Genomic DNA, 11233 nt, shown 5'->3' with positions numbered 1-11233 from the left:
GTTTTGGAGATCCCTGTGTAAAGCCCTTGGTGTCTCTCTTCAGTTTTCTTCTTCTTACCATCCACAGTCTAATGGAGTAGCAGAGAGGGTTAACCAGGCCCTTGAACAATTCCTTCGATGCCATGTATCTTTGTGCCAAGACGACTGGGCTGATTTGCTTCCGTGGGCTGAATTCGCACATAATAATGCCTTACATGTTTCTTCTGAGAAATCTCCTTTTTTCTGTATGTATGGTCTTAACCCTTTGGCTTTTCCTCAGGACTTATTACTCACTAATGTTCCTGCCGCCAATGACCAAGCTGCCCACATGTCGGCTATATGGCACGCCACTGTTGTCAATCTGGAGAAAAGTTCCTTGGTCCAGAAAAAATTCGCTGATCAAAGAAGAATTCCTTCCCCTCCGTATGCACCCGGTGACAAGGTTTGGCTATCCACACGGAACATTCGTCTCAAAGTCCCCTCTCCTAAACTTGGTCCCAAATTTATTGGTCCCTTCTCCATCTCTGAGATCATCAATCCGGTGGCTGTCCGTTTGCAACTTCCCTCGGAGATGCGGATTCCAAACGCCTTCCATGTCTCCTTGCTCAAACCTGCAGGTACTTCTTCTTCTTCTTCCTCAGCTCCTGTTGTGGTAGACGGTCATCAGGAGTTTGAGGTGAAAAGGATCCTGGATTCCCGGATTTCGAGGGGCACTCTACAATACCTCATTGAATGGAAGGGGTTCGGTCCGGAGGAGTGCTCCTGGGTAAGAAGGTCAGATGTCCATGCTCCTCTCCTGGTCCGAAAATTTCATCGGCAGTTTCCTTCTAACCCAGGTGGTCCTGAGGCCCCCCCTAGGGAGGGGGGTACTGTAATGGAATCCGAGAACAGTTCCCAAAATGGTGGCCTAGATGGCGTCCAAGATGGTGGCTCCCTGGTTCCTCACGGACGCAGCCGGATGATGCCTGCCTCTTCCCGCACTCTGATTGGTCGCCGGCGACGGAACGGACGTCGGCGTCAATAATGTGCGCCGGCGTCGGTCGCTGACGCCAGCGCGTCCGCGCACACGTCATGACGCCGATGCGTACAAAATTGGCGCCAAATCTAGGCCTATATTAAGGAGCTCTGGAAATTCATCAGTGCCCAATTATAGGTTTTAGCTTGCTACTCCTGGGTGTGATCTTGTGAAACTTTGCTATTGTGTACCGACCTTTTGCCTGAATTCCTCGACCTTGAACCTCTTCTGCCTGGACTGATCTTGTTGCCTGTTTGACCATTCTCTCGTCTCATCCTAAATCTGTACTGCGAACTTGGACATTGCTACCTCCTCCTCTGGTCCTCACTACTCCTGAAGCCTTTGGGCCTTACAGAGATTCATTGTAATCACCACCTACAATTCGGTTAGAAGGATTCATTGAGCATATCTTTTGAATAATTTCTTTTGAATAAGTAGAATTCGGATTTGTTGTCATTTCCACATGTATTATAAATCTTCCTTTGTCATACATAGATGTTTTTATCTCATGATAGTTAAATTTTTTGTGAAATAATACTGAAACTCCACCTTTCTTTTTAATGGCTGGGGAATTGCTATTTTCTCCTGCAGAAGAGAAGCATAACTTCTGATTGATTTCATCGTATAAGTGAGTCTCTTAAAGGAGAGCAATATTTGCTTTCATTTTGTAAATTCTTGTTACATTCTTTTGCATTTACATTCCAGGATATCATTGTAATCCTTTCCATAACTGTTAGACTTAACTATTATAGAATACCATGTGACATATACAGTATGGTGAGCTTATTCTTGATTCAAAGTAAAATATGAGCAACAAGTAATAATGAGAGCATAATACAATATAGGGGTAGATTTATTTGCATTTTTTCTTGTGGAATACTCAATTGATTTGAGTTTTGATATTTTCAGGACTCGAACTCGCAGAATCGTGTTTTTCCCTTTTTTTCTTAAATAAACCATTTGAGTTCATTTGCAGTAAAAAAAAAGTAACCATTGAAAAATAACTCACTAAAGTGTCAAGTATCTAGGTCATTAGGAGCATAAAATCAAGATCCAACTAGACATAGACAGTTTTCCAGAGATATGGGAATTGTGATTTACAGTATGTCTGACATAAATGTATTTCTTTGGTTGATTGAAGAATCCTCAGTAGTGTGTGAAGAAGTATCAGCATCAGAGAGACATTAAGGGGGTTATTTATATATAAGTCTGAATGCCCAAAACTCGAAAAATTCACAGTTTTTTTTACTATAAAAAAAAAAATCTAATTTTTCGTGATTTATTAAAGTCAAATGCTGCAAAAAGGCTGAATCTAAAAATCTGGTATCTCAGACCTACCGAGGTTGCATTTAAGTCAATGAGAGGTCCCTATACTATTTGGAAGTTTCTGTGGTCTGCACTGGAATTAGCCTAAAAATCCAACTATTTTGGACTTTTCAGGCAAAAATCAGAAAAATTAGAGCAATTCGGGGAAAAAAATCATATGATTCGAATTTGCAACTTTTTTATGTATTTATCCCCGATCCAATTAAATTATTCTTTTTTATTATTAAATAAGGTCCAATTGTGGATTCTTGTTTGGTCTGACTTTTTAGATTAAAATAATCAGGAAAATTCAGACTTTGAAAAATAAGGCACTTTGAAATTCGAATTCAAAAAGACCATCCGAAATTAAATTTTTCCAAAAAAAACCTTAGATTTTTCAAAGTCCACTAGTGGACTCCAAATAGGTTCTAGGAGGTCCCCCATAGGCTAAAACAGCAGTTCGGCAGGTTTTAGATGGCGAATGGTTGAAGTAAATTTTTTAAAGAGACAGTACATGATCAATTCCGAAATCCGAATTTTCAATTTTTATTCAAATTGAATTTGGACTATTCCCTAGTTGAAGTACACAAACATTAGCTTGAAATTCGACCTGTGATAAATCTGCCCCTTAGTGTGTGAGTGCGACTCAAGGTGGAACACAAACTGTTCAGCCTCCTTGTAATCTAACAATGTATGTGCCTCTTTTGTAGAAGCGCTTTCAGAATGTCATGGTAAGGCATGGCTGACTTTATATTTAGGTGAAATAAAAATTGACAAGTTTTGGAAAAATTTTGCCTTTTTTTATAAGCAGGGAAAAAATCTTGGAAAACATCTACATTTTGGAGCTTTCCAAAAATAATATTTTAACCATGTCGTCATAGTCCAATAATCTGTGTAGTTTTTGACTTTTCTATTCAGTGAGTGAGTGCACTCTATGTGCTGACTCAATTCTTAGTAATTTCATTTCTGTGAACCTGAAGCCTTAGGTAACCTTTGTGAATGTAGAGAAAGAGTGACTCTTGTTTATAGTGCACTGAATTACCAATAAAGCATAATTGTTTTGCCTGGAGCTATTTCTTCAGCTTTGGTCCCTCAATCTTTCACATTTATTTCCAGAAATATTCATTTATTTTTGCAGGAAGAAGAATTGTCTTCCAAAGAAAAATTGTCTCCATTTTTGTGATGCTGTCGTGTTGTGTGGTAAGTTAGGGTCTGGGTTGGGGTTAGGGGTTTAATAGAAAGGTCAATAATAGGGTTAATCAAATTAGCAACTTCTGTAGCTATTAGTTTATAGTTTAGGACATTTTGAATGTCACTATGAGACTTTAGTGTTACTCGCATGATATGTACTGAACATGGTTCTCAGTCGGTAACTCGGAATTTACACAGGAGCAGTCATTATTTCTCTTACCTTCAGGGTAAACATAGCTCTTCGACTTGGGTTGATGGTCCGCCATGATTTTAGCTAATCGCTAATGTGTCAGCCATTCGGGAGTCATTTGAGAGGAGGAGTTGCGGCGGAGCAGATCTACTGTGCTACGTACAACCCAGGAACCATAACAGAATGCAAAATTACTTTCAATTTCTATCATTTGAGCCGATTTGAGAGACTGCATTTCAATTTTATTTTTCTAAAAAAAAAACACAGATTTCTTGGGAATATCAGATTCAGAATAAAATCCATGACATTTTCTTGTCCTGCAGATCCTGTATGGACACTGACTTGACTAAACCTATAAAGCAAATATGGAACCAGGGATCGCCAACCAGTCATTGATTCTCTCCTACACTGAGTTTACTCTCTTGGGTTTCCCTGGGATATCTCGATGGAGGCCCCTATTGGCAATCCCATTCTTTTCCATGTACTTAGTTATCCTGAGTGGGAATTCTCTCATCATCTGCCTGATTTACACTGAAAAAACATTCCATTCCCCCATGTATTTGCTCATATCTGTGCTGTTTGCCATTAACATGAGTGTTTCTACTGCCATATTGCCCAAATTCCTCCTTGACTTGTTATTTCATCTCAACCAAGTTTCCCTAACTGGATGTCTTCTGCAGATGTTTATTATCTACTTCATGTCAGTATGTGAGTCAAGTGTAATGGTATTAATGTCATTGGACAGATATGTAGCAATCTGTAGGCCACTTCATTATCATAACATCATGACAAAGAGCTTCCTGGTTTCACTGACAGTCATTGTAATAACTCGGGGCTTCATCCTTGTTTGCCCATTTGTTATATTTCCCTCTATGATCCAGTTCTGCAAGTCAAACATCATTCTCCACTTTGCATGTGAACACCTGGCACTTCTCAGTCTTGCATGTGGAGACACCACCAAAGTAGAGAAGGCTGGGTTGATCATACGCATTCTGGTTCCTGTTCTTGATGGTATTCTACTCTTGATTTCCTACACAACCATACTCTATACAGCCATGAAAACTGCAACTGGGAAATCCCGATACAAAGCTCTTAACACCTGTGGGACACATTTTCTTGGGGCAATGATGGTCTATATGTGTGCTCTGGCATCTTCCAGTGTTTGGAACATGGAAACAGCTGTTTCAATAGATCTTAAGCATCTGTTCACTGCCCTGTACATAATTATACCAGCTGTCTTAAACCCCTTTATATATGGATTATGTGTTTCAAAGATCAGGAAGAATATAGTTAAATACTGGAGAAAAAAGGACAAATTGTTCTCATCATGGGATGGAAGACATTCCAAGCCTCATACCAAGTCTGATGCAGAGTAGTCCTTCTTACTAAGTTTACAATTCAAAGTACATTTTGATCTTAAACATTGGAATGTTGAACGTTCAACTTTTGTATAACCTTGGGTATCTATTCTTGAAGAGCATTTTAATGGACCTTGTGTTTGGACTAGACCATATCACCCCTGGTTCCTGTCTGTTTCAGATGATCTTCATATACACACAATCATACTTGTGTCCACTGTGTTGTTGATCATAGGCTTTAACATGTATTTTGACATTTTTAAGTCCCTGATGTATCACAATATAGTAAACAACCATTTGGTAGGCCAACTATTTCCCACTGGTTTAGTTGAGAGAAGTCTTTTTTTTCTCTCCAATTATCACTGTGGCTGCCGAAGTCCACTTATGCAAATCCAACATCATCTGGAATTTTGCTTGTGAGAACATGGTGCCCTTGAATCTTGGCTGTAAAGACATCTCTCAAATCCAGCTGGTGGGACTGATGGTGAGGATTCTGGTTACAGCCACAGGCATCAGCCTTCTCCTGGTTTCATACCTGTACATCTTACACTCAAGATATGTAGCGGTGTCCAGCTACTGTTCACTCATTTATCTCTGGCTACAGAATTGAATAGATTATTATGTGTTTAGTAAAGTCATTGAAAATAAATAGATTAATTAACTCACTGGGAGTAATTAATTAACACTGGGCAAATTGGCCCATGGGCAGTAACCCATGGAAACCAATCAAATTGCTGCAGGCATTGTTCTACTTGCAGCTTGTTTTATAAAGCTAATCACTGATTGGTTGCTACGGGTAACTCCCCATGGGCAAATTTGCCTATTGTTGATGAAAGAGCCACAGTAAGTCGCTCTTAAAATGCCAATTTTAGTCTTTAAAGAATAAAACATTTTGACAGTACATAAAAATCGCTCATAGGTTCTCTCTCTCCAGAAACGTTACTTACCATGAAACTTCCACTGTCCAGTGGATGAGACATATAGTATAGTAAGGAGCCAAGAAATCAGGTGGGGATGAACTGGACTCTCTGCACAAGAAGGGAATATAAGGGGGTATCATTTTCAAACAAATTGTAAATATAATCACTATAAACATGTAAATATAATATATAATGTATGCTCTTTTATTTAAGCTGTGGTCTCGAGGAGAGCACTTCAGAAAGGAGGTTGTACCTCCGAAACGTTGTTTGGGGATCTCAATAAACCACTTAAGTTTTAGCACAATTGCTTAAAGTGTGTGGCATCTGATTTTTTATTATTCACTGTAAATGCTCTTTGCTGCTGACACTTACTGAGCTTAGGGACCCACTCACAATATACAGTACACATAGAATAGAAATGTCACAATATAAGGCTGATTAGTAATTAATACAGATAATTACTACATGGCAGCACAGAAACCAGTGCAATTAGCATCAGAATTTAATAATCAGCAAACCTGTAGCATCAGCTTATATTACAGGGGAAGCTCATTTTCTGCTGGATAATTAGTGACGAGCCCTAAGCTTAGCTTCTCAACAGCCAATCAGAGCCCACTGAGCATGTGAGTGTCACAGACACTTTCCAAGATGGTGACCCCCTGTGACAAGTTTGAAGTCCTGGATCATTGCTGCTATTGACAAGCTGACACTTTAGCCTCGTGCAATAAGTTCACTATATAAAATATGCCATTTTCTGCCATATTTATTTTTAGGGTTAAGTTCTCCTTTAAGAAAGTTGGGAAACGAGAGTGAGTACTGGAAAACAAGATCCAGTATGTGTAACGGCTGTTATTGGCCCTGAATACTGAATCTATTTAATATAAAGAACCACTGGTACCCACTAAATATGTGCCCCGCTGTATAGCCCACATGAGATTTCGAACTAAACAGAGGTAAGTTGCCCTGAACCATGTGTGTGAGCCAGAAACCACTAAAGTGTGAAAAAAAGCATTTCAAGGGTTTTTAAATTGTGATTTTTATTATTCTTCCCATCTAGTGAGGTACCACCTACTGATCCCAAGAAACCGGGTGCCCATATGTTCTCAACTGAACTGCCCGTCATTTGAGCATCTGGGCTAAACTCCAGCACAGCAGTGAGAGAGTTAATAAGTGGCAGTGAATTGCCAACATAAATAAGTCACTATTTCCCTTTAACAATATCTATCAATATTTCAAATGTTTGAAGTTGCTGCACTACAACTCCCAGCATCCCTGCAGCTACCACCAGGGACATCACTGATGAGCCAACAATTTGCCTTTTAAAACATTGCTGTGTATAAGTGTGTGTTATTATTGTTAGGTGGGTCCCTGAGTGATGTCTAATTACTCTCTGTGTGATTTCATGTGTATAAATGTCTCCACGGGGGCCGCCCTGAGATGAATAAATACAGTCAGGGAGAGAGATCAGTGATCGGGGAACCTGGGACAGGTAAGTGCTCAGCACAACCCACTATATCCTCCTTCTGTCTTATGGGCACATTAAAGGGGAACTGCTCCCAAATAACGAAATAGAACATTCAGAATAATGAAAGAAAATATCATTCTTTAGAGGGACGGTCTATGTAATGCGACTGTCTCTCCTTTGTTTCTGTCTGCGCTGCTGGTCTGGACTCATGCAGCATTCCTCCAGCCAAGGCTCAATTCCCACAATACCTTGCAGGTTCTATGAATAAATTGGAGTCTTGGGTGGATAACAGATATCAACAGTCAGGACCAGCCATGCAGAGAAGAGAAAGGGAACGGCAGCTGCAGGAATTGCAGTTATAGTGTGGGAGACAAATGTAATGCCTGGAACTCCCTGCATGTCAGGTGCTCGGGGTGCTCTCTCTATTATGTTGTACTAAAGGTGGTGCAGCCATAGGGACAGACAGTGACAGTTCCACGTCGATCTTGATCACTGCTCAGCGAGACTGATGTTCTGACTCCTGAGCTCCCATCTTGGTTACAATTTGTATTGAGAGACTTCCTTGCATTTTAGTGATTTTACTGTATCTTTAGTTTTGGGTTACATTGTAGTGTCTAGTGATCAGCAAACATTTTCTCCAAGTTTTGTTGCAAAAATGACACCCATAGACTCCTAAGGGTGAAAAATGGTTGACCATAGACTTCAATACATTTTGGAGAATTGCCACCATTTTGCGACTCATCCGCAAAATGGGTGCATCAATGTTTGTTTATGATCCCTAGTGTTTTCCAGACAATTTCAAGCCCCCATTGAGGTTCAACATCTGGTGACACCCCCCCCCCTTAGCTCAAGGTTACAGGTGTATATTTGTGTGATAGGTTGGAACATTAGGAAGGGAAATGCTATTCTACAGGAATAAGTAGGGAAATGCAGTTCTACTGGAATAGGTAGGGAAATGCAGTTCTACTGGAATAGGTAGGGAAATGCAGTTCTACAGGAATAGGTAGGGAAATGCAGTTCTACAGGAATAGGTAGGGAAATGCAGTTCTACTGGAATAGGAAGGGATATGCAGTTCTACTGGAATAGGTAGGGAAATGCAGCTCTACTGGAATAGGAAGGGATATGCAGTTCTACTGGAATAGGTAGGGAAATGCAGCTCTACAGGAATAGGTAGGGAAATGCAGTTCTACTGGAATAGGTAGGGAAATGCAGTTCTACTGGAATAGGTAGGGAAATGCAGTTCTACTGGAATAGGTAGGGAAATGCAGTTCTACAGGAATAGGTAGGGAAATGCAGTTCTACAGGAATAGGTAGGGAAATGCAGTTCTACTGGAATAGGAAGGGATATGCAGTTCTACTGGAATAGGTAGGGAAATGCAGCTCTACTGGAATAGGAAGGGATATGCAGTTCTACTGGAATAGGTAGGGAAATGCAGCTCTACAGGAATAGGTAGGGAAATGCAGTTCTACAAGAATAAGTAGGGAAATGCAGTTCTACTGGAATAGGTAGGGAAATGCAGTTCTACTGGAATAGGTAGGGAAATGCAGTTCTACAGGAATAGGAAGGGATATGCAGTTCTACTGGAATAGGTAGGGAAATGCAGCTCTACAGGAATAGGTAGGAAATGCAGTTCTACAGGAATAGGTAGGGAAATGCAGTTCTACAAGAATAAGTAGGGAAATGCAGTTCTACTGGAATAGGTAGGGAAATGCAGTTCTACTGGAATAGGTAGGGAAATGCAGTTCTACAGGAATAGGAAGGGATATGCAGTTCTACTGGAATAGGTAGGGAAATGCAGCTCTACAGGAATAGGTAGGGAAATGCAGTTCTACTGGAATAGGTAGGGAAATGCAGTTCTACTGGAATAGATAGGGAAATGCAGTTCTACAAGAATAAGTAGGGAAATGCAGTTCTACAAGAATAAGTAGGGAAATGCAGTTCTACTGGAATAGGAAGGGAAATGCAGTTCTACTGGAATAGGTAGGGAAATGCAGTTCTACTGGAATAGGTAGAGAAATGCAGCTCTACTGGAATAGGTAGAGAAATGCAGTTCTACTGACATAGGTAGGAAAATGCAGTTCTACAGGAATAGGTAGAGAAATGCAGCTCTACTGGAATAGGTAGAGAAATGCAGTTCTACTGGAATAGGTAGAGAAATGCAGTTCTACTGGAATAGGAAGGGAAATGCAGTTCTACTGGAATAGGTAGGGAAATGCAGTTCTACAGGAATAAGTAGGGAAATGCAGTTCTACTGGAATAGGTAGGGAAATGCAGTTCTACAGGAATAGGTAGGGAAATGCAGTTCTACAGGAATAGGTAGGGAAATGCAGTTCTACTGGAATAGATAGGGAAATGCAGTTCTACAAGAATAAGTAGGGAAATGCAGTTCTACTGGAATAGGTAGGGAAATGCAGTTCTACTGACATAGGTAGGAAAATGCAGTTCTACTGGAATAGGTAGAGAAATGCAGCTCTACTGGAATAGGTAGAGAAATGCAGTTCTACTGGAATAGGTAGAGAAATGCAGTTCTACTGGAATAGGAAGGGAAATGCAGTTCTACTGGAATAGGTAGGGAAATGCAGTTCTACAGGAATAAGTAGGAAAATGCAGTTCTACTGGAATAGGTAGGGAAATGCAGTTCTACAAGAATAAGTAGGGAAATGCAGTTCTACTGGAATAGGTAGGGATATGCAGTTCTACTGGAATAGGTAGGGAAATGCAGTTCTACAGGAATAGGTAGAGAAATGCAGTTCTACTGGAATAGGAAGGGAAATGCAGTTCTACTGGAATAGGTAGGGAAATGCAGCTCTACAGGAATAAGTAGGGAAATGCAGTTCTACTGGAATAGGTAGGGAAATGCAGTTCTACAGAAATAGGTAGGAAAATGCAGTTCTACAAGAATAAGTAGGGAAATGCAGTTCTACTGGAATAGGAAGGGAAATGCAGTTCTACTGGAATAGGTAGAGAAATGCAGCTCTACTGGAATAGGTAGAGAAATGCAGTTCTACTGGAATAGGAAGGGAAATGCAGTTCTACTGGAATAGGTAGGGAAATGCAGTTCTACAGGAATAGGTAGAGAAATGCAGCTCTACTGGAATAGGTAGAGAAATGCAGGTCTACTGGAATAGGAAGGGAATGCAGTTCTACTGGAATAGGTAGGGCAATTCCATTCTGGTTTGTTAGATCCCGAGTGCCTTCCTCGCTTGTCTCAATGACATTCAGAGCCAAGTGCCAGTCCCCCATCTGTGTGGCCTCCTGCAGTGTGGCCCTGCACCCTTTGTATTCTCGCAGATGGACGAGGGAGGTAGATGTGAGTAGAGGACTGAGTCTGGTGCTATCCATTGCCCTATGTCTTTGTTTGTGTGGGGGGGTTTTATTTCAATGGAACTTGAGTTCTAAGCCAAGCGTCTGCCTCACAAAGTCTTTCCTATTTAAAAAAACATGTTGGCCATGTACTTACTGTAGTTATTAGCAGCCTACTATACTATTTATATGTAGCTCATGCAGTGTCATGTGTTTTGATTACTCAGGCCTCTCCTATTCATATTCCAGTCTCTTATTCAAATCAATGCATGGTTGCTGGGGGAATTTGGACCCTAGCAACCAGATGGCTGAAATGACAAACTGGAGAGCTGCTGAATAAAAAGCTAAATAACAAGAAAAAACACAAATAATAAAAAATGAAAACCAATTGCAAATAGTCTCAGAATATCCCTCTCAACATCATACTGAAAGTTCATTTAAAGGGAAACCATGGTGTGTAATGGACAGTGGCGGAACTACCGGGGGAGCAGGGGGTGCGAGCTGG

The 11233-nt window shown here is 40.6% G+C and overlaps 1 protein-coding gene across 1 annotated transcript; it reads left to right on the top strand.

Annotated features, from left to right (window-relative positions):
• Nucleotides 1-4045: 4045 nt before the first annotated feature.
• or52k2l100488379.L (olfactory receptor 52K2-like 100488379 L homeolog) lies at nucleotides 4046-5056 on the top strand. Its single transcript, XM_018245583.2, has one exon. It carries the CDS (start codon nucleotides 4046-4048, stop codon nucleotides 5054-5056), a length of 1011 nt encoding a protein of 336 aa, XP_018101072.2.
• Nucleotides 5057-11233: the final 6177 nt, after the last annotated feature.

The sequence above is a fragment of the Xenopus laevis genome, chromosome 2L, assembly GCF_017654675.1.
Source record: "Xenopus laevis strain J_2021 chromosome 2L, Xenopus_laevis_v10.1, whole genome shotgun sequence".
NCBI lineage: Eukaryota > Metazoa > Chordata > Amphibia > Anura > Pipidae > Xenopus > Xenopus laevis.
The sequence above is the reverse complement of the archived record's forward strand: the minus strand, read 5'-3'. Positions and strand labels throughout refer to the sequence as shown.